General features: G+C 52.5%; 1 protein-coding gene, 1 long non-coding RNA gene and 1 pseudogene across 2 annotated transcripts; 1 reads left to right on the top strand and 2 right to left on the bottom strand.

Moving 5' to 3' along the window:
* Window positions 1-4,564, bottom strand: LOC122910674 (serine protease 42-like). Its single transcript, XM_044255283.1, has 5 exons — window positions 4,327-4,564; window positions 3,847-4,003; window positions 3,198-3,457; window positions 2,126-2,286; window positions 1-917 (listed from the first exon to the last, which is right to left on the bottom strand). Exons 1-5 carry the CDS (start codon window positions 4,562-4,564, stop codon window positions 681-683), a joined length of 1,053 nt encoding a protein of 350 aa, XP_044111218.1. The 3' UTR covers window positions 1-680.
* A 139-nt stretch (window positions 4,565-4,703) lies between these two features.
* Window positions 4,704-11,508, bottom strand: LOC122910673. Its single transcript, XR_006385263.1, has 3 exons — window positions 11,467-11,508; window positions 5,061-5,178; window positions 4,704-4,936 (listed from the first exon to the last, which is right to left on the bottom strand). It is a non-coding gene; the product is annotated as an uncharacterized LOC122910673 (long non-coding RNA).
* Window positions 8,530-9,018, top strand: LOC122910672 (annotated as a pseudogene).
* Window positions 11,509-27,537: the final 16,029 nt, after the last annotated feature.

The following is a 27,537-nucleotide window of genomic DNA, read 5'->3' as shown; positions in this document are numbered from 1 at the left end:
TGACAATCCAAACATTTATTCAGTTGACATCGGAGATCTCCACACTCCTCAATGCCTCCACATAGCTTGGGCTGAGCCTGGATGGGACCACTAGAGACTGAGGAAGGGGGGCCCATCACGGGGTTGCCACAGGAGCACCTGTGTGGCAGGATCCGCGCTGGGTGCTAGGGAAATGTCTCCCAGACTCAGGCACCCCAGTCCAATGTGGAAACCCCAGGCCTCACACCTCAGCAGGGACATGGTGACACCCCCTCCCTCTCTCTCTCTCTGCACAATCAGCAAGCTGACTGCTTCAACACAGGGTCAGGTGACAGCCTGAGACCACACCCAGGTCCCACGCTGTCTCACCGCTCCTGAGGGCTCTTCTCTCGCAGAGGTTCTCCAAGATGACAAGGAAGCCCCGTGCTCCCCCTGGCAGGTCGGCCGGCTCTCAGGCTGGGATGCCTGACCCCATCCTTCCAGGAGGGCAAAGGTACAGCCAAGGTTGTGCAGGTGACTGGGGCATCAGGGTGGGATGCTTTCGGGGCTCCAGCCTTGCTGCCAGTTCCTACTGTGTGGCTCTCTACTGGGTCAGGGGATGCCAACCAGAACTGGAGGAAAGGGCATCTGAGCAGGAGAGGGAGGTCGGAGGAGAGGCCCGGTGTGAGACTCGGAAATAGGAGGGGGGTGGGCCTGGGTCATCACGGGGCCACCAGGATGCCCAGGGGCAGCACCAGGCACAGAAGTGGGATGAGGAACACCACTGGATACAAAAAGGAGGCCTGATTAATCACTCCAGCTATCCACTCTGCATAGACAGCAAGATCTGTATAAACTTCAGGCATATTTCCACGACCGCAGCCAATGCCCCAGCTCACGACTCCCACCTGGACCCATGTTTCCTTAAATTTACAGACCAGAGGGCCCCCAGAGTCTCCCTGGAGAAAGAGAAAGAAACAAATGCAGGAATAGAAGGCCATCCACATCAGAGCAGGCTGACTGCTGTGTAAGGCACTGGGCAGTCAGGCACGCGGGGGCCTTCCCCAGGGACCTACCGGGCCCACCCTTCTGTGAATCTGAGAACTGAGAATTGAAAAGTTAATGGGAAGGGGCACCTGGCTGGCTCAACCCTAATCTCGGGGTTGTAAGTTTGAGCCCCACACTGGGTATAGAGAGTACTTAAAAATAAAATCTTCAAAAAAAAAAAAAAAAGAAAGAAAGAAAGAAGAAAAGAAAAGAAAAAGAAAGGGATGAAGGAAGAAAGGGAGGGAGGGAGGGAAAAGTTAATGGGAAAATTTTACTATCCTTGGGAGGATATTATAACTGGTCATTTCCCATACCATACTAGCTATTAAACATTTTGAATATCACATCTGCATGAGAGTCCCCTAAATCCATACATCTAGCTTGAAATTTCTCTAAAACTCCTAACCCATACAGCCAGCTCCCTCCGTATCTGATGCCTCACTTCCAGACATCCCATAGACACCCCAACGGATGCAGAACCCGCATGTCCTTTCCCAGACCTGCTCGGGGGCCTCCGCCCCCCACCAACCAGCTCAGAAAGAAACAGAACCCTCCAAACCTCTCCCTCACCACCCCCCCAGCAGTCAGTCACCAGGAACTCAGGATCCAACTTCAGACACACCCCCTTCACCCCCCACCGCCCCAGGTCCCGCTCAGGACTCCGCGTCATCACCTAGATGATGGACGCAAACACCTAGCCTACAGTCCTGCCCGGATGGCATCGAGAAACTCAGCCCAGCGCCCCAGGCCACACATAACCCGACTCCAGCCCTCTTCTCTGGTCCCCTCATTGCTCCAGACCTGGAAGGTGGGCCCTACACGTGACAAGTTCCCTCACACCTCGGAGCCACTGTCCGTGCTGCTCCCCCTCCCTACAGTGCTGTTCTCCTCTTTCCAAGAAATCCCAAGACTCCTCCTCTGAGTCCAGGCTCAAACGCCCCCTCCTCCAGAAGGCACTCGATGCGGGAAGAAGAGGGCGGGGCAGGTTCTGCCCATGAATCTCCTTCGAGAAGGAGCAAAAGGAGGTGGTGGCAGGTCACCCAGGCCCTGGCACCTGGGAATGAGGAAGCTTGGAGGGGTCACCCTCAATGTGCAGATGCAACAGGGTCCACAAAGTTACCTGACAAGAATCCTTTCCAGCTCCTTTATAGCCACAGAGCATCCCTTCCAGGACTCTGTTCTTCTTTGATACCATGACTTCCTGAACCATCTCATTGCACCTTTCATGGAGGATAATGTTTTGGTCGATCTCCTGGAGAACATCCGTAATGTGGTCGCCACCTACAGGGGAAGAAGAAATTCGGCAGTCGGTGGCTTGTGCCCCGGTGGATGGTGAGCCCCTCGGCACCTAGCTTCCCCTTTCAAAAAGGCAGGGCCGTGGGTTCTGTGCCCCTTTGACAGTGGAGGAAATGGGGCACCAAAGTGGACATGGGAAGAAAAGGAGGTAAGAACTAATAAAGTCAAGATGGCATAGAGAAGGACCAATCTGGACGGGAAGAGGGCAAGGCCTTCCCAGCCCGAGAAATGATAACCAAGCCCCTGTTACTCTGAGTACCAACAATAAGAGTGACAGGGATCCCATGCATCAGAAGTATCTTTACTCTCGAGCAGGTTCGCAGACTCAAGAATGGCGGGTGTCCTCAAGTTACCAATCCAGCCTCTTCCCAGAGACGGGAGGCCCTGCAGCCTCAGCAACAGAGAGACCTTCTGCCCCTAAAGGGACGGGGAGCTCCCTGACAAGCAAGGCCAGTACTTTTCAGAGACTGGACAGTTCTGACTGGCAAACAATTCATCACCTGCTGAGCAGAAACCCACCCCGGAAGAACACCAAGGCCTCTGGCTCCATCCCCAGGGAACCTAAAAATACCCCCAAACCAGCCAGGCATGGTGCCTCACAAATCTACAGAAAAAGACTTCCCCCAGGTATCTCTTCTCCTGAGAGAGCTCCAGGTCCCATGACCCTTTCCTAAACGGCTACCATGAAATTTTTGTGCTGCAACAAAAGACGTCAATCAATTTCTAGACTTAAGTCAACCAGGAGCCATTACTCTGGCCACTGCTAAACTCTGACCCCCCTCCTTCCCCCTCTACCAGGCAGTCCTCCTTCCTGCCCCTCTCTTTAGCTTTTCTGCCTACTTCAGGGCTGGGCTGCCTCCCTCTTCCTGAGCATGCTACCTGCCTCACAATCTCACCATGTTCTTTTTTGCCCCATCCGGTCACCCAGCACGTGGTCCCAGCTTCCACCTGGAAAGTCTTCTGAGGGATGCATACAGGCTGGATGGTCACAGTGAAGTTCACAGGGTAGAGGAGATGGAGAAGGGCAAGGTCATTTTGAACGGCTCCAACTACCGAGAGTTGAGGATGGACGATGACGTTCTTGACCGGGATCACCACACTGGTGACTTCCTTATAGGCGCTCCGATCTCCCATCTTGACACTGTAGCGGAAAGGGCTATGGGAGAGAGGACATGCCCCTCATGGAGACCTTTCCCACACATGGCAGAGGCTTCCCAGCCTGGCCCTAACCTCCCTCACCGCTCTTTCTACCGCCTTAACACCAAACAGCCCTCCTGAACGACTCTCAACATTGGTTTGCTAGTCCAAATAACTGGTTTGCTCCACCAAATTGGTATTCCTAGTGATGAGACAGCCAGTGCCGAACCCGTCCGGTTTGTAGTGAGGGCGGGCCTTGGCTGGGTTGGTTTGGGTTGGGTTGAGTTGGGTTGGGATGGGTGGGGTTGGGTGTGGGTTTTGTCAAGTTGCCAGGGCAACAGAACCTAATGGGTACCTGAGGGGGGCAGGGCTGGCTTCAGAACTCTGTGACCCCTCTTCACTCCTCACCTTAAAATACAGTGGCCTGCAGTCAGCACCCACTGCGATGTGAGGAGGGAGCCTCCACACACGTGTTTCTGGTTCATCCTCAGGCTCACCTGCCAAGGCCACTTCCCCTCTTCCGCCTCCTTTCCTCCCGTGGTGTTCTCAACGACGTGGCCACACCCTGGAGTGGGAACAGCGTGCAAGGAAGAACCTCCAAGAAACAGAGCCCGGGCTTCCGAGGAGAGCACCAAGTGCCCCTCGGAGGAGGTAGGGGGACGGTGAAGGCCACAGCCCCTTAGACTCCAGGGCCCTGCTGCAGAGTCCCCAGGCCCTGTACCCCCAGACCTTCAAGGCCGCAGAGTGTCCTGCTCAGACTCCACAAGCAGGGCTGCATTCCTCAGGGTGGGGCAGGGGGGTGAATCCTGGCTCCCCCAGACTCCCCGGGGCCCTGGCTCCCACTTGCAGGCCTCAGCCCCCCTCAAGGCTCGCAACACCAGATGTCACCTGGGATCAGTTCCAACAGCTGGGAGAGTATGGCATCCTCTTGGGGCTCCGGGGTCGCAGACTGTCCCTCGGCCCCCGACACGGTTGCACTGGTGCCCTCACGGCCGCCCCCCGAGGACGATGGGGGCGCCGAGGAGGGTGGGGACGATGTGGACCCGCCCTGCGCCCCACCAAGCCGAGGCTGGAGGAGCAGGAGCCAGAGCAGGAGGCCCAGGGAACCGCCGCCCGGGGACGCCATGGACCCGCCGCGCCGCGCCTCTCACAGTGGCAGGTGGACCGGTCCACGCTGGCGCGCGAGCGGCGTAAACAGCGGCTCCTCGCGCTGGGGGCCAAGTGCGAAACATCGCGCCCTCAGGATCCGCCCCCCTCCCCCCACCATCCTCTCTCCGCTCTGAGTCCCATCGAACCCCGCCCAGGCTGGAGGGGTCAGGGTGCTTCAGAGGAACTTGCCCTTGACAGGGACCTCCCAGTTCCGAGGACACCGCCTGATGTCCCTGCCTCTTCTGGTGCGGTCCCTGGGCTGGAGCTGTTGAGGACAGGCGGCCTGGGCATCCCCACAGGAGACTGCATTCTCTACTCTTCATTCTGGTTCTTCAGCTCAGGATTTCATCTGCCAGACAGAGATTTTGGGGTGGAAGACCATACCGATTAAGTAGTTGAGACAAAGGAGAGGCAGCTGTTCTGTTTCAGTGATAGGGGAGCCTTAAAAAAATTAGCCACCACCAAAGACACACGCAAGTCAGTTTCTTCTTCTTAGCGCTTGGTCCCTGGCATCCGGCCCAGTGGCGTGTCCTCTGTCTTTGCGCCCTGAAGGCTTCTGCTAGGCCCCTGCCTCCCTGGGCTTCAGCATCCCTGTTGAAGTCAGGGAGAAAACAACAGTCACAGCTTCTGAATTGCAATAGTTCCCTCTTTTTTCCTGGCCAAAAGGGGACAGCCAGTCACAGTTTTTCAGGAATGTGGATGCTCCCCTAGCAATTTCAACGTCCTGGTTGAAGGGATTGTCTCTCAGGCATTCTTGGAGGTCGGAGAAATGAGGGAGTAGGTCATACATCACGAACCCATTCCAATATTCTCTGCTCTCTAACTCTTTGCATTCCTTTCTCTACATGAAACCAAGGAATTGCTGGCATATCCACTTCCTTTAGTGTGGTCCACCACTGAGTTCAGGCTTAAAACAACCAGCATGTAGAGTCTGCAACAAGTGGGATCAAGCCCACCTGTGTGAACCAGGAAACTGAATTCAGAATCTCTGGTAAGTGAACTCTTGGCAAATGTGGACCCAGGCCTCCCCAGTCAAGCAAGAGTCCTGAGAATCCAACGCTATCATACACCTCTGGTTCGCTCCAGTGTAGACAAGCAAACACTAGCAGTTCTTTTTGAAAGGAAGGCTTCTCCTCCTGGGTTATACTTCGTGCCTGTCCAAGAGCATGCTGGGGTCTCACTCCAGCTACTAGGTCCAGAGGCAGTGAAGAATGGCAGGGGTGATACAGGCAAAGAATTCGCATGCACTTATAATGTCCTCAGATGAACTCATTACACTATCTCTAAGGTAAAGAGGACCAGCCTTATCAAATGGGAGGAGGCACAATTTCTATTGGCAAGGGAGATTCAATGTAGCTGAGGATGAGGATGTCCTAACCCTATCCAAATATGCCCCCGTTTAAATTTTCAGGGTCTCTTTCTCAACCAATGCCCTAACTTTTCTTTAAGAGTTCTGATGAAGCTGTTGCTTCAGTTTATGTTCAAACTTATCAACTCGAAAGATTGGATACTCTATCTTATTTTCAATGGCATCAACCCTGCTATTATACAGTATATGAAATTATTTTAGGGAAATCAGAGAAGCCTTTAATCCAGAAAGTTAAGACTCAGGATTGCCATTTTCTTTCTTTAAAAATCATCAGTGCAGTAAGAAATAACCAGTCCTTTTCACCATCTTTGTGTTCTTCATTTCCACAACAACGTCTATTGTGGCAGCCTGTTATCGTTTAATGAACTGTCAAATGCAAAGTGTGGGCTAGTGTAAGACTTTAGAACTTTGGGGAGCTGCAGACACAAGGTGAGCTTGCATCCACTCACAGGGCCTTCCCTACAAACTCCCATCATGTACTCATGAGAAAGATTAGCAGCAGGGCAAAGACCAGAGAAATGAAAGCCCTGCTTACAGTATAGACATTGGGGAGGGGAGCAGAAGTTGCTGTGGGAAAGGCATGGTGTCCTTCAACTCCATCCCCTAACCCACCAGGCAGCCAAAAGAAGACAGAGCAGCAGCAGCCATTGCCACCACCACCACGGTCACCTTATGTGACTGGGTGAAAGGCATAAACCTGTCATTTTCAGGGCTCAAGTTAAAGCCTAGTATAGCTGCATAAAGAGAATGTAAAATAAAGTCTACCCCTAAGGAGGAGACAGATTTCTAGGGATCTTCTATGCTGGGGGAGAATCAAGATCACTAAGAAGACCTCATCTCTGAGAGCCAACAATATGGTACCTGCCTAACAGTGAGGCTGAGCCAGAAAAAAAACAAAGCATGCCCTCCCTCCTACCTCCATTACCAGACTAGTAAGTATCCAGGAACAAGTAACAGCAGTTTACTGTTGGGGGGGGGGGAGAGGTAAAAGCATGGAAAGACATCCTCTTGGATACATAAACATGGAGAAGACTGACAGCTGAGTGTAGAACAGACACTGAGAAAAAAAAATCCAACAAGTCAGCCACTGCTCAAAGCAAAAAATAGTGGAAGAATTCAAAGTCTAGTATAGATGGAGGGTAACCACACAACAACAAAACTGGACATGAGTGTCTCAATACTCCCTACCAAAGAGAAGACAGGCCCATTTCTGAACATATTGTTTGTTTGTTTGTTTGTTTGTTTGTTTTAAAGATTTTATTTATTTTAGAGAGAGAGTACATGCTGGCAGAGGAGCAGTGGGAGAAGGAGAGAGAGAATGCCAAGCAGACTCTGCACTGAGTATGGAGCCCTAGTGCAGGGCTCGATCACAGGACCCGAAGATCATGACCTGAGCTGAACTCAAGAGTTGGACACCTCTAACAGACACATGAAAAAATGTTCATCATCATTAGCCATCAGGGAGATTCAAATCAAAACCACATTGAGATACCACCTTACACCAGCTAGAATGGCCAAAAGTAACAAGACAGGAAGCAACAAGTGTTGGAGAGGATGTGGAGAAAGGGGAACCCTCTTACACTGTTGGCGGGAATGCAAGTTGGTGCAGCCACTTTGGAAAACAGTATGGAGGTTCCTTAAGAAATTAAAAATAGAGCTTCCCTATGACCCTGCAATTGCACTACTGGGTATTTACTCCAAAGATACAGATGTAGTGAAAAGGGCCATCTGTACCCCCCAATGTTCATAGCAGCAGTGGCCACAGTCACCAAACTGTGGAAAGAACCAAGATGCCTCTCAATGGACTAATGGATAAAGAAGATATGGTCCATATATACAATGGAGTATTATGCCTCTACTGGAAAGAATGAATACCCAACTTTTGTATCAACATGGATGGGACTGAAATAAGTCCCATGGGTGAGTGAAATAAGTCAAGCAGAGAGAGTCAATTATCACATGGTTTCACTTGTGGTGCGTAAGGAATAAGATGGAGGACACTGGGAGAAGGAGTGAAGTGAGTTGGGGGAAGTCGGAGGGGGAGATGAAACATGAGAGACTGTGGACTCTGAGAAACATACTGAGGGTTTTGGAGGGGAGGGTGGGGGGTTGGGTGAGCCTCTGGTGGTTATTAAGGAGGGCACCTATTGCATGGAGCACTGGGTGTGGTACATAAACAATGAATCTTGGAACACTGAAAAAGTAACATTAAATTTCAAAAAAAGAGTTGGACACCTCATAGACTGAGCCACCCAGGCACCCCACAAACATTGTTTACCAAAGTCTCTATTCACCTACACAGAATGACTAGCTTCCAACCAAAAACAATGAGACACACAATGAAAAGGAAATTAACAACACACTATCAAGAGACAAACCAAGCAACAGAACTAGATTCAGATAGCACATGGGGTTTAGAACTATCACAGAGGGAATTTTAGATATTAGGATGAACATTCTGTAGCTGCCATCTTGCCTCCCTGCATGTGTGCACCTAATCTCAATTGCAGCTGGTCCGTCCAAAATGTCCTGAATACCAACCCTACCCTGCCCCCCATTTCCACTCCAACAAGATGAAAGAAACTCCCACGAGCCAGGAGAAAGTCACCAAGCTACAAGCACAAGTGCGCACGGGTGGGAAAAGAACTGGTCACAGAAAGAAGAAGATGGTTCGTAGAACAGCTCCAGTGGATGATAAAAAAGAAACTTCAGTTCGCCTTCAAGTTAGTGGTAAACAATATCTCTGGTACTGAAGAAACAAATATGTTACAAACCAAGGAAGAGTGGTCTATTTTAACAATCCCAAAGTGCAGGCATCCCTGGCAGCAAATACTTCCACCAGTTCACACCATGCTGAGACAAAGCAGCTGCCAGAAATGCCACCCAGGATCTTACACCAGCTGGGGGCAGACAGTGTGACTCGTTTAAGGAGACTGGCTGAAGCTCTGCCCACACAGTCTGGGGATGGAAGAGCACCACATGCTACTGGGGAAGAGGATGATGAGGAAGTTCCAGATCTTGTGGAGACTTTTGGTGAAGCTTCCAAGAATGACGTCGACTAAATGGAGTCAACGTCTAAAGAAGAAAAAATTTGAAGGGAGCTATTTTATTTATTTTTTTAAATTTTTTTTCTAGAGATTTGAAACTTTTTTTAATAGATTTTATTTATTTATTTGACAGACAGAGATCACAAGTAGGCAGAGAGACAGGCAGAGAGAGAGGAGGAAGCAGGCTTCCCACTGAGCAGAAAGCCTGATGTGGGGCTCGATCCCAGGACCCCGAGATCATGACCTGAGCCGAAGGTAGAGGCTCCAACCCACTGAGCCACCCAGGCGCCCCTGGAGCTGCTATTTTATAACTATGACTGCTTGTTAAAATTTTGTTCATGGACCCAATAATAATCTAGGTCTCTAATATTTTTAAGCCCAAGCCTGTTGGACATTGCAGCTCTTTTCAGTTTTTGCTTATACACAATGAATTCTTTGCCACTAATTAAACTGAAGAGGCCTGGGAATAAAGTCTGAAACAAGGTTAATCAAGTTCTTTAGCTAGTATGAATACGTACGTACATACATACATACATCCTATGGTGAACCTATTTGAAGGCTCTAATTCAGAGGTCAACAAATGTTTTCTTAAAAAGGTCAGATAGCAAATATTTTAGGATTTTGAGGTACAATGAAGATATTATGTAGGCTTCTATAAAAAAGGAGAAATTTCCACAAAAATATAGTAATAATAGTAATTAAATATATTTTGTAATAGAAATCGAATGAGAAGCATTTGAGCAGAATAACATTTTACTTAATTGGGTTCAAAATTAGTATTCTCCATCATAAAAATCAATTGCAAATTTTCTGTAATGGTGATCTGTAATGGTATTTCATGCATTTAATCTTTTAAAATGCCTTTTAATGCAAACAAGTCCTGCCCAATGCTGATACTAATCTGTGAACATATAGCTTTGAGCATATTGTTCACTTGGAAGGCATTTATAAAGCTATTTTAGGTTTTTCTCTTGATTTTGCCTTTGTCTTGTCATTACATTGTGAATTAATTATTTCAGTGATGTTTAGGGAACAGTTCCTCAACTACAGTTAAATGGATTTTGAAACATGCAAATTTCCTTTGTGGCATTGACACGAACTCTAAAACTGCTTCTGGAATTGTAACAGAAAGCTCAGAAAATACATTTACTGCAAGTTTGTGTGGGAAAGCACATCTTGCTTGTTTTAACTTTTGACAGCACAAGAACTGTATAAAGCAGCTTGACATAACTTCTGATTCCAAAAAACATTAGCTGTCATCAAATGACTTTACCATTGCATAGACAGCAATAGAAATAATACAGAATGAGAAAGAAGCAATAGAGAGGATACTGTTATAAGGTCCTTACACTACCTAAAAAGCAGATACTATTGTTTGAAAGAAGAGGGCAATTAGTTAAAGATACACACTGTAAACTCCAGGGAAATCAGGGGGAAAAAGTTAAAAACCTATCAATAAGGCAATAGCAAAGATAAAATAGAAGCATAAATACTCCATTAATTTAAAAGAAAGCAGGAATAGAGAAAAAGAGATGGTACAAATAGAAAGCAATTGGCATGGGGCACCTGGGTGGCTCAGTGGGTTAAAGCCTCTGCCTTGGGCTCAGGTCATGATCCCAGGGTACTGGGATCGAGCCCTCCATTGGGCTCTCTGCTCGGCAGGGAGCCTGCTTCCCCCTCTATCTGCCTGCTTCTCTGCCTACTTGTGTTCTCTGTCTGTCAAATAAATAAGTAAAATTTAAAAAAAAAAAAAGCAATTGGCATGATGGTAGAATTTAATTAAATATTATCAATACTTATATTAAAGGTAAATGTTTTATTAAGTGAATTAATGCTTCTATGGCATGAGTTAAAGGAGATTGTCAGACTGGATTTTTTTAAAAAACACAACTCAACGATATACCCACCTTAAATATAAAAACATAGATAGGTTATAGGGAAAGGGATAGAGGATGATATACAAACCAAACACTAATTAAAAGAAGGAGTGGTTATATTACCATCAGACAAAGCCAACATCAGAACAAAGGATATTATCAGGGACAAACAGAGACATTAATCACAGAATGATAAAATTCTAAAGGTGTATGTACCTAAATACGCCAAAAAACCAAGCTTCAGAATTTACAGAGCAGGGAGAAAAAGCCAATCTAACCAAAATTAGAATTTGGAATTCGGGTTTGTGTTTCTTAATAATTGATAGGACAAGTACACAGAGAGCTAGTAAGTATATATAAGACCTGCAAAAACACTATCCATTAATTAGATGTAATGGACATTTGTAGAATACTCTATCCTAGCAACAGCAGAAGACCCTTTATTCCCCAATGTACATGGAACATACACCAAGATAGAGTATATTATGAGCCCTTAAACAAATGGTAATAAACTTAAAAAACTGAAATTATGCAAAATACATCCTTAGATCATAACAGAAATTAGAAACTAATAATAGAAAAATACCTTGAGGGGCACCTGGATGGCTCAGTCAGTTAAGTTGTCTGACTCTCGATCTCAGCTCAGGTCTTGATCTCAGGGTTATGAGTTCAAGCCCTGCACTGGAGCCCAGCATGGAGCCTAGTTAAAAGAAGAGAGAAAAATGAAAACTATCTTGAAAATTGCCAGATTTTTCTCCCCCAAAATTTTTAAACTTTGATTTTGGGGATGCCTAGGTGGCTCAGTCAGTTAAACATCTGCCTTTGACTCAGGTCATGATCCCGGGGTCCTGGGATCCAGCCCCACGTCGGGCTCCCTGCTCAGGGAAGAGTCTGCTTCTCCCTCTCTCCCTGCCCCTCCTCCCTGCTTGTGAGCTCACTCTCTCGCGCTCTCTGTCAAATAAACAAAATCTTAAAAATAAATAAATAAAACCTTGATTTTGGACTCCCAGAATGGCTTCATGAGAAACTTGGTTGATTCTTTCCCTAGAAAGAAAGCTATTTAACTGGTGAAAAATGTTTTTTAAAACACAACTATCTCAGGTCTCTGGAAATTGTCCTATGGCCATACAAAACATTGAGAAATATCTACACGAGAAAATCTACAAAACTTCGTATGAACAGCAAGAGTCTGTGGCATTTGAGCGATGACCGGCTCCTATCCCCCGACTCCTTAGCTCCATATTATGGAACTCTACTCTGGGCAAGTGGCCAAGATGATGGGATCTCCTTCTCCCCCAGCTAAGATTTCACTTCAGTAGAAGCAGGTAGCTGGTATCTCTCATCCTCCCAAGTCCATCTGCAGAAGTCCTGTTCCAACAGGCATGCCCAAGAGAACTAGAGTTCCCTTCCCTCACTTTGCCCCTACTCATAGAGCAGGAGTTCTACCCCAGATACTGCAGGTTGAGAATCCAGGGGCTCCAGTCACCCCATCCCAGCTCACTGATAGAGCAGGGGATCCACCTTGGGAAAGGCAAGCGAGAAGACTGCTGGATTGCATCCCTCTCCCCGGTGCCCACTCAGAGCAGAGCAGTTTCATTCCAGGAGAAACAGGCTGCCATCCCCGTCCTCAGCTCTGGGGCAGCAGCACAAACATTCTGCCCAGGAGGAGAGGCAGGCAGAAAGGAGGAGTGTGCTCTGCAGCACTGCCTGAAATAACTGAATTTATTTGGAACAGACGGTAGAGAAATTCATGCCTGAGAGACTTGTTTAAAAACGGAGATCTTCCTGATGAGCAATTAAGAGAGGGTTGAAAGCTCCGTGATCCTGGCGGCAAGAAGTGAAACAGCAGACTAGCTCGAAGTTAAACACAGAAAACGAGTGAAAAAAGAGAGGGAGTCAAAAACACTGTGCACAGACCTTTGTGCACAAGACGGCATTCTCAGGAGTGAATGGATAAGGAACTTCTGAGCTACTAGTCCCTGGCTGAACACGTAGGGGAAAAGTAAATTCCCTAAGCTGTGAAAGCCGTCTCCAAGATACACACACATATCCAATGATAAATAGTGAAAATAAAACTGACCAAAGGAGCTTACACACAACCATTTACCATTGAGTGGCTTATGTTGATCCAGGGAAATGGCTGAGCTGGGGCGGGGCGGGGGGGGGGTTGGAATCTGAGCAGGGATATCAGAGGCTGCAAATAATTACAGGATTATCGTACCCCAGTCACTAAACAAATGAATGACCAAATAAACACCACCACCACGAGTCTGGGGTAGGTTGCGGGGACAGGGAACCTTTGTTCAGATTTGCTACAACATATTACATGTCTGCCTTTCAATAACAAAACTGCAAGACATGCAAAGAGACAAGAAATACATAGGAAAAGAGGTGGATAATAAAAAAAACTCTCCTTCAGACGACAGTCTTGTATTTCAATGCATGCAAGAAAACATTTCATAAAATGTAACAGCTTTCCATGATAAAGAACATTCAGGAAACTAGGAATAGAAAGAAACTTCCTCAATAGGATAAAGGCCATATATGAAAAACCCAGAGCGCACATCCTACTCAGTGGTGAAAGACTAAAAGCTTTTCCCTAAGATCAGGAATAAGACAAGGATGCCCACTTTCACCACTATTCAACATGGTACTGAAAGTCCTAGCCACAGCAATTAGGTAAGGAAAAAAAAAAGTCCTCCTAATTAATAAGAAAGAAGTAAAATTATCTCTGTTCACAGATGACTTGAGCCTACGTATAGAAAACCACAAAGATTTCACAAAAAAGAAAAACCTATTAGCAATAATAAATTCAGAAAAGTTGCAGGATACCAAATCAACACGCAAACATCTATTGCATTACCTAGTGCGCACACAGTGAACAGTCAAAGAAGAAATGAAAAACAATCCCATTTATGATAGCATCAAAAAGAGTAAAATACTTAGGAATAAATGAATTTAAGCAAAGAGGTGTAAGAACTGTACACTGAAAACTATAAAAAATATCGCTTAAGGAAATTAAAGACAAAGTAAACAGAAAGATGTCCTATATTCATGGATGGGAGGACTTAATGCGGTCTTGTTAAAATGATAATATTGTCCAAAGCAATCTGCAGATTCAATGCAATCCCTACCAAAATCTCAATGACTTTTTTTGCAGAAACAAAAAAACCCATTCTAAAATTCATATGGTATCTCACAAACTCCAAATAGCCAAAATAATCTTGAAACGGAGAACAAAATTGAAAGACACATTCTCTGATCCTGAGGATGGCACAGCACAGAGCAGTGAAATAGAGGTCCTGGGTGTACCCACTGTACCTGGGTGTACCCACTGAAGCCACCTGACCTCTGGACTCCTGAGGAACAGCCACCCACCAGTCTCCTTTATCCTCAGAGCCACTTGACATCAGTGTCCTGTTCCTTACCACAGAGCATCTTCTGATTTATAGCCATTCATTTGACTTCCCCTTTTGGAGTCTGTGTATGACCCTCCTGGTCCCCCCATCCACATCCAGGCCCAGTCTGGGGACAAAGCCTTCTGCTCCTACCCCAGGGAGGTCATCAAAGATACATAAAGGAGATACCTCTCATGGAGGTTCTTCTGAAATTTTAAATTCTCATTTTTTTGAGGGAGGGTAGGAAAGTAAGGGGAGGAAGACAGAGCAGGGGAAGGAGGAAACTAGAAGGGAAAAGTAGGGAAGGAAGGGGAGAGGAGGGAAGGGAAGAGGGAAAGGAAGGAGGTGAGGAGAGCATAGGGAGGCAAGGAGAAGGGACGTGGGGGGAGGGAAGGAAAGAAAGGAAGAAACCGAGTTATATATAGGTAGGAAGATACTAAATGCATCCTTTTTCAGAAGACAGAATTGCCTTCTAAAACAAATCCAAGTGAGCCAACTGAAAAATTAGTAAAACTATAAGAAAATAGACTAAGAGCTTGGGGAAAAGATCAATACATAGAATCAATAACTTTCTATCATGCAGCAATAACAGATTAGAAATTATCACAGAAAACAAGATATTCCATGAATGATAGCGACACATATTTTTAAAAATACCTAAAAATCGGCATTTCACCATTGGCCCAGGCTCCTCTGATCCTTTCTTATCCCTTTCCTCCTCACTCGTGGGGCTCCAACCACATTGGCCTCCTTGATGTGCCTCACTGGCTGCTCCTTCTGCCCCCAGACATCCAGACGGTTTATTTCCTCCCCTCGTGGGTCTATACCAGAGTTGGCAACCTTTTTCCATGAAGGGCCAGATACTCAATATCTTAGGCATTGTGGGCCAAGAGACAAAATCAAGACTATCATACACATATTTACATAGAAATAAAGAAAACCAGCTTCCACAGAATACTGACAGATGAAATTCAAAATATAATAACAACCGAGGACCTTTTTTTGATTGTTTTTATTTTTTGGTAACACGGGTTTATGAAGAAGAATGGAATTGTTTTAGGGGGATACCATCAAAGCTCAGCCTTTCCAATCATGGAACTGATTGCAAATGCTCTTCTGTAAGAACCATTCTCAGCTAAGGGGTATCGGGCCAGATCTGGTCGGGACTCAAATGTCACCTCCTGGGTGAGGCTCTCCCAGGACCCCCTCTCAGAAGTTGTACCCCCCTCCCGGTCTTCCCTCTTGGCCTCTGATCTTCTCCACTGCATTATATATTTTACTCTCATAGACAGTCACTGTCCTCCCCTTCCATATATAAACTTTATGTAGGCAGAGTCTGTCTTGCCACAGCTGTATTCTCTCTCTTTTTTTTTTTTAAGATTTATTTATTTGACACAGAGAGAGAGAGAGAGAGATCACAAGGGGGGATGGGGGGGGGCAGATTCCCCTGCCCAGCACAGACACCCCCACCTCCTGCCTACCTGCCCACTGACTCTCCTCTCTGTCTCCCTGCTCCCTTGTTGGGTCCTGGTCTCTGTCCCTCCGCTGGACTGTGGGTCTCCCTCTGGCTCTTAGTCTTTGTCCCTCATTTATAGATGAGGCTTCAAGAGCAGCTCCCAGGACTCCTCCCCTGCACAGGGTCTCATGCAGACCCCGCACTCACCCCCCGGATGCCTTAGTTCCACTCTCCTCCATTCTGTCCTGCACCCAAGCCACCCCCCTCAGGGCCTAAAGATGCTGCCCCCGCCCCCATGCCTCTACTGGACTAAATGCACCTCTGTTCAGGTGCCTCTCCTCTGGAAAGCCTTCCTTGACACCCTCCCCAAGCCCTATGCTAATCCTTCAATGAGTACTGTCATTCTGCAGGGACATCTGGGTCGTCCCTATGTACCCAGGGGCTGACAATGCCCCAGGACCTACCCCTGTCTCCCCAGCCTGCTCCAGGAAGCTCAGACCTGATCTCTGAGCCTCCAGTTCCCCCCCCTCCGCCCCCCCCCCGCCCCGCCCGCCAGAGCCACCTCCTCCTGCCCTCTGAAATTACTTGATGCTGGGGTCCACCGCTCTCCGTCGCTGGTCCCCTCTCTAATCCCACAACAGCCCCATCCGACACTGGAGGAAATGCCTCGCCAGGGGTTGTGCCCTTTGCCAGGTCACACAAGAAGGCAGGGGGACAGCGCGCTCTTGGGCAAGGGTTCTGGCAGTACGGCCGAGGGTACGCGACAGCAGACAGAAAGATGGACAGAGTTTTGGGTGAGCCGCAGTCGAGCTGCGCCCCTCCTCCGCCCGACTTCCCCGCAAGACCAGGCGTCGGGGGCTCACCCAGGAGCCGGCTCCCGCCCCCTGGCCCGGCGCCAGCCGTCATCCCCGTGAGGTCAGCCACCGGCCCGCGATTTCGGGGAAATACCAGCTCCTTATTAAAACCAGGCGGTGGTCAGGCCCCTGCTGCTTTCCCAGTAGAAACGAGGGTGTTTGTTCCGAGAGGAACAGGAGTCCGCAGGGCTGGCCAGGGCCGCGGCCCGGAGGCTCGAACCGCAGCGTCTACCTGACCGAGGGTCGGGGCGCCCTGGGGAGCCCGGGAGGGTGGGGGGAGCAGCCCGAGGTTTGGGCAAGGGCAGCCGGGAGGGGGTAGTGGGGCGGGGGGAGGCACACGGCACAGGAGAGCGGGGCCGACCAGGGAGGAGGGGGCGTGGGCCGGTGACCCGAAAAGCACGCAGGGGCAAGCGGGACAGCCCCCACCCCCCGGCCGCCCCCACCGGCTCCGAACGCTGGCGGCGGGCCGGGCGGCGGGCCGGGCGGCGGGTAGCGCGGGCCGGGGGCCTGAGGCCCTCCCCTTCCGGGCGGGCGGCGCGCCCCCGGCCTCCCCCAACCCAGCCCCCAGCCGCCCGCCGCCTCCTGCAGGGGGCGCCCGAGGGCCGCACCGCCGGCCGCGCCGCCGGCATCTGGAGCGAGTTAGGCTGGGAGGCCGGCGGCCGGCGGCGTGAGCTCATCCCGGCCCGCCCGCTGCGGTCCCGGCGCTGGAAGGGAACAGAACAGAAGCGCCGCGGGCCGGCTCGGGGCAGCGCGGCGGGAGCGTGACTCCTCCCGGAATGTGGGTGTGAGCGCAGAGGCGGCGGTGTGTGTGTCGCTGGCGCGTCGCCGAGGGAGGGCCGAGCCCCAGCCCCGGGAGCCGAGCCCCGGGAGCCGACCGCCAGCGTGTGTCGCTGTGGGTCACCGTGTGCCCTGGCTGGGGAGGCTGTGTCTTGGGGGGAGAGGGGGTTAGAACACGGCATGTGACAAGTTACACACACCCCAGCACATACTCGTTCCACCAAGGGCACAGCAGGAAGAGGGCCGGCTCCGTGGCACGAAGCTGGGACTCCTGGCTCCCTGCCCCTGAGCCCTTGTGTGTCCGTGTGTGTGTGTGTGTGTGTGTGTGTGTGTGTGCAGAAGCTCCGAGCCCAGTCACCATGTCCCAGAGTGCCCTGTCAGGGCTGGGGCCCACCACCCCTCTGTCCATTCGCAAACAGCCTCTTCCTGGTCATTGCCCCAGGCACTCTCCTCCTTCAAGACGAGGGAGAGTCCTCTCCACTCCAGGGTCACGGCTAACAGTGACTCACAGAGACTACGTGGGGAGACACACACCCAACATTCATGTAAGAAACACCTTCCTAGTCGCAGGCCTCCCGGCTGGGAGAAGCAACAGAAAAGTTGCAAGTTGGTGACAAGGCTTGGAGAGGCCACTTGGTGAGATAGGCCCATCCCTGCCTGGGGTGGGGAGCAGGAAGGGCTGGAGGTCGCTGAATCACACACACACACACACACACACACACACACACCCGCCATGTCTTAGGTGCTCCAGCCCCCCTGCCATGGGCCCTGAGGCTATTGCACAAGGTATGAAGGGCCTCAGATGCCCCCCGACTACCAGGGCCAGGAGCCAGGGTGGGGACATGGCACTGTGGCCATCACCAGACATGCAGTGAAGAGCTGAGGCTAGAGGAGGTTACCCGGAGCATCCAAGGTGCCCCTTGCCCATCAGGCTGGTCCTTGCCTTGGGCCGTCACCTAAGGGATCAACTGTCCCAGCTTTGGGGAACTATAGTCCCGGCTGTGCTAGAGGCCTCAGGGAGGTGGCCCTCCTGGCTGGGCTTGCGGCCCTGTCATGCCCCCCCCTTCTCCCTTCACACCTCCCCCCAAGCTGGGCAGTGGCTCTGAAACAAGGACCCTGCCTTGCAGGATGGGGCACTTGAACCCTTTATGCTTCCTCACCAGCTACTGCTCCTGGGGCCCACAGCACACGTTTGCAGAGGGCTAGCCAGAGCTCTTGGCCTCTGAGTTGCCTCCACATCCCCACCGGTGAGACAGAAAGGACACCCTGTCATGCATAGGCCCGCCCAGGCAGCAGCTCTACTTCTAAACGGACAGGCATCTAGGGCACCCTAGGGCACCCACGGGTGTCCTCGGTTCCCGAGACACTGGGACAAGCTGGGTGAGGGACTTTTTTATACTGGAATGACTCTGGTTCATATAGCCAGAGCTTCCAAATTACTTAGCAAAACATGTTTGCTTTTTAATTAACATGTGCTTGCAAAACAATGGTTTTAATTAAAGTGGGTGGGGGAGAGAAGGGATGAGAGAGAGAATATTTCAAGGAGCTCCAAGTCCCGGACCAGACTTCTTAAAAATAAAGTGGGAGCTTTGCCCCAAGCCAGCAGAAGCTGGGAGGTGGGGCAGGCTCATTGGGGAGCCCCAGGAACAAACCAACCTGCTTCCCCCGCTCTCCAGCTCTCTTGCTGAGAATTCAACCTTTTACTGATGGTCTCATTACTCACTTACCCTACTGTTCCCTGAGCTCCCTGGGAGGGGGTGGTTGAACGGGATCCACCAGACAAGACACAGGGAACGGCATGAGTGAAGACGTGAGTGTGAGCCTTGTTGGGGGAACATGAAGTTCACTGGGGAAGGAGAGAGCAGAGGTAGGAGAAGGGGAACCGTGAAAAAGCCAGATGCCCCCCCAAAACTGGTGGACTGGAAGGGTAGAGCTGGACCGGGAGATGCTGATGTCCAAGCCCCAAGGAGATAACGGGAGCTGAGCTGGGGCCAGGGATATAGGGCAGGAAGGGAAGGTAGGGCTTCGTTGGGAGGAGGGATTGGCAGCGGAAGGGGAGGGCCTGCGGGGACTAGAAGCGGGAGGTGGCCTGGACTGGGGACCTGGGGCTTCTGGTCAGAGGCTTCTGGGCCTGGCTGCAGGTTTGGTCAGTCCAGCAGGGGGCACCCTTGCCCCCATCATTCTGGACTCAGGATGCACCCACCCAGCCCCAGTCAGGAAAGGGAGTGAGTGAGAATGAGATGATCCCTCCAGGTCAGCCGCACTTTCTCCCATTTCTGACTTTTAGAGCCAGCACTGGGGCGCAGCCCAGGGTCAGAGGTCAGCACCGACAGTGCCCCTCCCCCCACACACACGTGGACAAAGGGGGATTGATAGGAAGCTTTGGGGAAGTGAGGACACCCCCAGGGTTCAGGTCAGGTGGCCCTGAACCCCCAGATCCCGCTGGCCCCACCCAGGACCCTGTTTCTCATTAGGGGCCTTCTAGCCTCCCCCCCCAGCCTGCGCCCCCACATGAAACGTGCCTCCCTGTACTTAATTCATTACGCCAGGCAGGGTGGGAGGCCCAGCGGGCGGGGGTTATTTTTTCCCCTGAGCTCAGACATTCCTCGCTTTATTATTCTCCACATTTCAAAGCAGCTGTCGCCTCCCCCTACTGCCCCCAGCCCGAAGCTCAGAGTCCAGAAGGAACTTCTCCAGAGCAGAACACCAGAGGCTTCCACACCTCCAGTCTAACACAGGAGAGAAACTGAGGCTCAGACCTTGAGCCCCAGGGCGACCTGCAGGGACGTCCCCCAACAGTCCGCACCTGAACTTACCTACCTCTAAGCCTGGATCCTCCCACGTGTCCCCCACTGCCCTGTCACCCTCTGACTGTGTTCCCTGACTCTATTCACCGGCCCTGGGCTACCTTCCACACAGGTGGCCTCAGGGGCCCCCTTGCCACTACAGAGCCAGCCCTGGTGTCCCCTGCCTGCAGCAGGAGCTAGGACAGTTCTCAAGGTCCCTGCCCTGCTCAGGACCTTAACAAACTGAGCTCTGGCGGGGCCAGCAGCCTGATGGAGGGCAAGGCCCATCCTGGATCAAGGGATCAACCCAGAGGATGGCAGGGCTGGGGTCAGCTTAGAGAGTCACCTAGAAGCTAGGCCGGGGAGCAGAAGTCCTGCGGACCCAGTTTTGGGGAGCTGGGGAGGACCCTGGACGAATTTTTGCCCCACATAAGGGAGCTGCCTCAGTAGGAGGTGAACTCCCTGTTGCTGGGGTATTCAAGCAAACAGCAGCTCACCAGACTTGCCCTGGGAAAGAGGTTGGCCCAGGTGTCTGAGGCCCCTTCCCGTTCAACTCTGAGGTCACAGTCTGGGTCTCGTAGGGAAGGTAGCCACTCCAGATTAACGAAATTAAGGGTCTCTCCTCACTCACTCAGGGATGGCAAGGCGGGTCTGGAAGCACCGGCCAAGGCACAAGGACAGGAGACCTGGGAGCTGGACCAAAGCCAGAGCGGACCTGGCAGGGATATTTTCTTTGTGGGCTCACTGCACTGTCCCGGCAGCTGGGGAAGAACTGGGAGCTCAGCAGACACCCCAGCATCAAGCACTAATGGGTTAAATGGGGTCTGACCCAGGCCCTACTCCCAGAGCCTGCAGGGGTCAGGTCCTCCACCTGGGGGACAGACTCTGCCCTCAGAGGAAGCTGAGACGGGAGCCCAGGTGGGGCAAGCAACCTGGGGGCGCTGAGGACTGAGTTTGGAGGCCACCCTTGATGGCATTTTGGCCCTGCTGACCCTACAGCCAGGCAGTCCATCCTGTGGGGGAGGGGTGGTGCAAGGGCTGGATCCTCAGGAGCCCAAGAGGGTAGGAGTCACTCCTGATGTGGCCCCAGAGGGTTCTCGCTGTCCACACAATCCTGGGGGCCCAGGGCCTGCCCCCGGCTCCAGCTCTAGTCTTCAGACCTACCCCAGGGACCCCCCTTACTACAAGGAAGGCACCATGTGGGAGATGGACTGCGCAGAGCCCAAGCTCCGGAGAGAGAGAGAAGCTTCCAGCTGGTCCAGAGCTGTTGGATGTGGTTATGCCTCCCTCTTGGGGGCTCCCAGCCCTACGCCCCTTCACTCGGGCCAGGCCATACAGAGGGGTGTGCCCGGCTTTCCCCCTTTATCCATCCCTCAGCCCTGAGCACGGTTTCTCTTCCCGGGGCTAGAAACCACTGGGTATTTGCGCCTTCATGCTGTGTCTAGACACGGGCCGTGACTGCCCCTGGCTTCCCACCTCTGACTGCAGGTATCGACAGGCTCCCAGAGTTTCGGGGACACTCCGAATCACAGGATCCCAGATACTGCCATGAAGGGAACAGAGACATCATCCCGTCCTCATGCTGCCCCCCCACCCCAGGGCCCCGACCTCACCAGGCCCCGCCCGTCTCAGGGGCTCACCTGAGTGGGCCCCGCTGAGTCTCCACTCCCCGCTCCGTCTCACCTGGCGGGGCCAGGCCTGTGAGTCAGCACGAGCATCTGATAATTACACTATGCATGAATGAAAGAACAAATGAATGAATGAGTTCATTCCAATGAGCCTCAGGCCTGGAAAGCCTGGGCCCCATTCAAGGGTCTCTATCCAGGGCTTTAGGGAGATGTTGATTGCAACAAACTGAGATTTTCTCAAAACTTAAAAATCGACTTGTAAGGTCTGATTTTGCCAACTAAAGACATGAAAACAACAGCCAGCCACCAGCTACCATCACCATTGTTTTGTAAACAAAAGGATATTCTCCAGACCAAAAAAAAAAAAAAAAAAAAGAGTAGGCTGCATGGGATCTTGGAAGAAAGACAGGTCTTAAAGATGCATAAATTGAGCTTCATGGCAAGGCCATGGGCCACCAACATGGGCCTTACTGTTCTCTCTTGAAAACTTTCTTGGACATCGTCACAAGCTAGGCCCTGGGGCTTGGGGACACCCATATGCTTCCAACCTCTACCAGCACCAGAACCCCTTTTGCAGCCTTCATGACTAGAATTGATTCCCCTCAGCTTGCACACCCCTTAGGACAAGGTGCTCACTACCTCTCCCAGTTAGCTCCAGAGCTGGGGGTATCATTCCGGAGCACCTTTAAGTGGCTTCCAAGCCTACTATGGGAGGAAGGGATGGGACCACATGGCAAGTGAAATGGAAGAAGTGCTGGGTGGGGTGGGGGGGCGGGGGGGCGGGGGCGGAGACAGAGGCCTCCAGACCAGGGCATGGGAATGGTGAGGGGAAAAGGCCGCTCATATTCAGCTAGACCAAAGTATAAAGAATCAGAAAGTTGGGCTAGACCTGAGACTTCCCAAGGAGTGTTGTCTCCCCATCTGTGGAGTTCCAGAGTCTTCTACCTGCCTCACCCCACGCCCCCACCCTCCAGAAAGGCTCTGGCATCCTGATTCTCACCGAGACCTCACTAGACAGGTGAGGTACCCAGACCCACAGGCCAGAGGAGGGGACAGAGATTGGAAGAAAATGGTTGAACTTCAGCGTCCTCAGCGAGGCAGGGGAGGAGGGGGGAGGCAGGGCTCCCTTCTGGCCCTAACGACCTAGGCCTTCCCCTGTCCAATGGGCCCTGCGCCCCGGCTGCTGAGACCAGAGGGGGCCTGTTTCGCGGCCGGCCCCGGGAAGCCTCGTGTGTACACACACTCACACACACTCCACATTCCAGCCGTGCTCTGTCAGCGTTTGGGCAAACCAGGATTGTGTGGCTTTGGGAAAGCGGGAACAAATAACCCCCAAACTTGGGTGAGGGCGGGCCTGGGGCTAGGTGGAAGGGACCCGGGAGAACCCCCAGGGAGCCACTGCGGTGCAAGGTCACCGGGTTCAAGGTCTGGGGTTTTCCTGGGTTCTCCGAGGTCACCAGGTCAGCAGTCCGGGGGGTGAGGCAGGCCCTGCACCCAGGCAGGCTCATCCCGGCCCCCTCCCCTCAACACTCCCTACCACCCAGAGCCTTAGGACCCACAGCACAGTGTTCAGGCCTGGTGCCCCCAAGCACCCACTTCCACACTGTGAGGGCTCACACCGGCTGCAGCCCAATTTCTTTTGCCTCTCCCCCCACTTCCTCTGCACCCCAGCCCACCCTGCTTCTGACTTCATGTAATCCCTGGCTTGGACCCTTTTTACTCCAACCCTAATTTCTCTTAAGGTGGTCTTCAGTTTTCTGTTGGCTCTAGCACCCAGTTTCTCATACCCGCGGTCTGATTTCTTTTCTTCTCATGGCTTAGGAAGACCTTCCTCTAATATCTGACGTGTTCAAGACCCGGGCTAACTTCATTCTACCTCGGTCTGAGTGTCTGGCCCTCTTAGACCCCCAGTTGGCACCATCTGCTCCATGTCCCAGATGGTGACCCCTTGAACCCTGAGGATGGGGTCTGGGGAGAGGTTGCAGGGTACAGCAGGCCACCAAGAGCCAGAAGCAGCCAAGCAGGGACATCGGAGCAAAGAAGGGACCGTTCCTTCCGGGGTCCTGAGGCTGACCTCCACCTCTCGCCCCCAGGCTGCCCCGCTGACCCTCTAGATCAGCCTGGACCAGGACTAAAACCTGAGGTGAATATTCCTGCCACTTTAGAAAGACCCCAAAGATTGGGCCTCAGACCGGATGGGGAAAGGGAGACATAGGGAGACCCCCGGTAGACCCCACCTCACAGAGCACGGGTCCTGGCCCTAGAGGCATGGAGGGGACTAGACTAAAAGGGGGGCCAACCCTCTGCCGATCCCTTCCCCCTGGCCACAGGGCCACAGGCTGGACCACCCTGCTTGAGGGGGGAGCTGGGACAGTGTTTATGCAACTGTGGGGAGGCCGCGGCCCGGCTGGCAGCGCTGCCCGCCCAGCACCCGCACTGACTCAGCAGAGCCCCCCAGCACGTACACGCTCAGACATGCATGCTGACACACACAGACACGCACGCGCACAGAGGTGCACACACGTGTGCAAATGCACCAACTGGCAGCACATGCACGTCCAGGTAGGCACATGGGCAACTCACGCCCCCACAGATACACTCACAGGCACGGATCCTCCGGCGCACTTGTGGGCACACAGAAATATGGATGCCACCCGGCCGGGGTCGTGGAGGAGGGATGCAGGGTGAGGAAAAGGCTCAGCCCTGTAGCCGAGTGGCACCCTCGATGTCCCTCCCCCCATCCGCTCTGACACCCAGACCTACAGCCAGTGACCTGAGCCCACCTGGGATCAGCACAGCCATATATAACAGGCACAAGGCCCCAGGGGGGCCCCATGACCATGGCTGGGCCAGAGACAAATTCCAAGCGGAGAAGAGCCCCAACAAGTGGGGCCAAGCTGCCCCAGCCTGAGCTTACGAGACCCAGCATCCCCTGCTGTATCCCAGCAGCCACCTCCAGCCTGTCCTCCCCTTCCCCCCGGGGCCACACAGGACAACTAGCGGGTCTGGGCTGCAGAGCATCTTGGGGGAATATGTGGGCTGCTCTCTTCCGCTGGCAAGCCAGGCTGAGGAGGGCGGCAGCTCCCAGGCACCAAGGGAGCCCGAGAGTGGTGCAGGACCGTCCCGAAAACCAGGGCAGGGGACAGGCCTCCTTGAGAGAGCACATATCCCCCCGGGATCGAGGTCATACGTGAACCTGCAGGCAGGGTCCCTTCTTGCTGGAGATGACAGAACAGTTGTACCCCCCGGCCCGCAGGCCTCCAGCCCAAGGTGGGCATGCCCAGAGAGAGAAGGCTGGGATCTCCCAGTCCCATGTGGCCACTGGAGACTTTTTAAAAGGAAGTCCCAGGAAGGAAGCGGCTGGAGCAGGCAGGAACGAGGGGCTGCCCAGAAGCCTGTCACGAGGCTCCCCACCCTGACTGGGACCAAAGGGAGGCCCTGCTTTCCTGGAGGGGGTCCCCAGCCCCCAGCTGTCCAGGGAGGCTTGCCAGAGTCCAGCAAGTTCACACGTACCTCGAGGAGGTACCACTAGGAGGTACCGTGGAAACAAGGAAAAGGAGCCAGAAGGCCTCGAAAGCTTCAACCTTGGCCCAAGATGTTGCTGAGACCGGTCTCAAAGTGACTTGCAGTGTGACCGCTTCTCATCTCCCCTGGGCTGAGCGTGTGTGCACCTGCCTCTCCCTCCCACACCCTCCCTCCTCGTCACCCTGCTTCTGCTCGGGGACCCCAGTCTACTCTCCACCTGCAGGTCAGAGTGATGCTGGGACAGTCTCCCTGGAGCACACGCCAAAGCCCTTCCCATGGCCACAGGCCCTCCGTCTCCTCTCTGGCTCAGGCCCCACCACCTCCCCATGGAGCTGTCTGCGCCCACCTCAGGGCCTCTGTGCATGTGTCCTCTCTGTGCCCACGCAGACGTATCTCCCCTCTCTGCCCACACAGCTGCCTGGAGGACTCGCTGAAGACGGGGGTGGCTGGAGGGTCTGGTTTCCTCATCCCTTTAGTCTCCTGGAGGCCCCCAGTGGGGCCGAACCCCAACTGTCCACAGGGCTTTCTGCTCCCGGGCACCCCGTAGAGACTTCCTTCCCTTCCAGCTGCTCTCCCATGCTCCCTGGGGTCACCTCCCGGGGAGACGACTTGCATTCACGACTTGGTCTCAGCTCTGCGTCTGGGGAAGTGCAGCTAAGACACTCTCCTCTCCTGCTTATTTCTCTGCGTTGACAACTTCCCCACTCTCCCCTTCCCCTCCAGCCCCCTACCATTGCCATTCTACTTTCTGCCTCGATGAATTTGATGACACAAGGTACCTCCTGTAAGTGGAATCACATGATATTGTCTGGGTCTGGCCTGTTTCACTTAGCCTAATATCCTTAAAGTCCATCCATGTTGTAGCAAGGGCCGGAAGGTCCTTCCTTCTTCGGGGCTGAGTGATGGGCCACTGCATAGCTAGAACACAACACTTGTTAGCCCCTGTTTCTTGAATGAGAGCTCTCCTAACTGGGTGCGAAGTGAGAGCTCCTGGCGGTTTGGATTTGCATTCCCTTAATTAGTGACATCAAACTTCTACTCACATGCTAATTGGCCATTTGTAGATCTGCTTTGGAGAATTGCCTGTTCAAGTCTTCTGCCCCTTTCTGAGTTGGGTTGTCTATTATCTTGCCACAGACCCACAGGAGTTCTTTATATATTCTGGGTATTAGCTCCTCTTTTTTTAAATCTTTGCCCCACCATGGCCATCTCCGATCATCACCAGCCTCGTGATTTAACACGTCAGCCCCTCCCAGCTCTTACACGTACAAGCATGCCATGCACACACGCACGGCCTCCCCCGCCCTGCTTTGGGGCCCTCCTCAGCCATGATCGCTTGCTGACACACTGTGGATGATGATTTGTCAGGTCTCTGGGAGCTCTGGGAGGGCGGAGGTTTTGACTGCTTTCTCCACTACAGGGTTCGCAGGACCTAGCATGGAACCAGGCACACGGCTGGTGCTCCATAGACTCCCAAAGAATGAAAGGAAGATGAGGCAGACTCCCGCAGACACTCAGACCCTGCCCATGACGGGCTCACATATGCTGCTGGCACATGCCCCCCACACGCTGTCACACTCATGATCCCAACACACTCACAGGTAAGTCCCCACACCACACCCATGCCCACAGGCAGCCAAATCTGTGCTCATCTCGAAACCCATCCACACAGATGTGCTCCCCTGCACCCTGACAGAGCTGCCCTGAACTCCTGGGTCCTCCTGGCTCCCCCATAAGGCCTCTTCCCCCTGGCCTATAGCCACACCACAGGCAGAGTGCCTCAGTTTCCCCATCCGAGTCAGTCGGGAATCTAAGGTCCCTTCAATTCTGACAGCCTGAGGACAAAGTTAGCTCCCACCCTGTCATTCATTCCCAGGGTGACTCAGGTAAGGCCATTCTCTGCTCTGGGCCTCAGTCTCCCCACCTGTGACATGGGCAGCCCCGGGACCAATGCCCCTTGGATCCCTGATTGCTGGTGGTGCCACCTCCCAGAGGGAGAATGGGAGGACAAGAGCAAGGGAGGGGCACCCAGGCCTCTTCCAGCTCAGCCCTGCCCCTACCTCAGTGTCCTGGCGAGCAGGCTGAGAGTGTTTGGGATAGTTTTGAGGGGGATCAAGGAGGCAGAATTTCAGCATGACTACCCCTTATTTTGTCCAGGACTCACCATGTGGGGCTCATGGATTTTAGAGAAGTCAACCAAAGGGCCACGGAGGGGAAGCGGGGAAGGAAGGAA

This window comes from Neovison vison, chromosome 6 (assembly GCF_020171115.1).
Source record: "Neovison vison isolate M4711 chromosome 6, ASM_NN_V1, whole genome shotgun sequence".
NCBI classification, from domain to species: Eukaryota; Metazoa; Chordata; class Mammalia; order Carnivora; family Mustelidae; genus Neogale; species Neogale vison.
This window is presented reverse-complemented; position numbering and strand designations above follow the sequence as displayed.

Excerpts from the sequence above, each read along its gene's own strand:
- LOC122910674 (XM_044255283.1), bottom strand. The coding sequence starts at position 4,564 with ATGGCGTCCCCGGGCGGCGGTTCCCTGGGCCTCCTGCTCTGGCTCCTG. Across the intron at positions 4,004-4,326 it reads GCTGTTGGAACTGATCCCAG|GGTGTGGCCACGTCGTTGAG; the intron begins GTGACATCTGGT and ends TTCCCACTCCAG. Across the intron at positions 918-2,125 it reads CTGGAAAGGATTCTTGTCAG|GGAGACTCTGGGGGCCCTCT; the intron begins GTAACTTTGTGG and ends CTCTTTCTCCAG.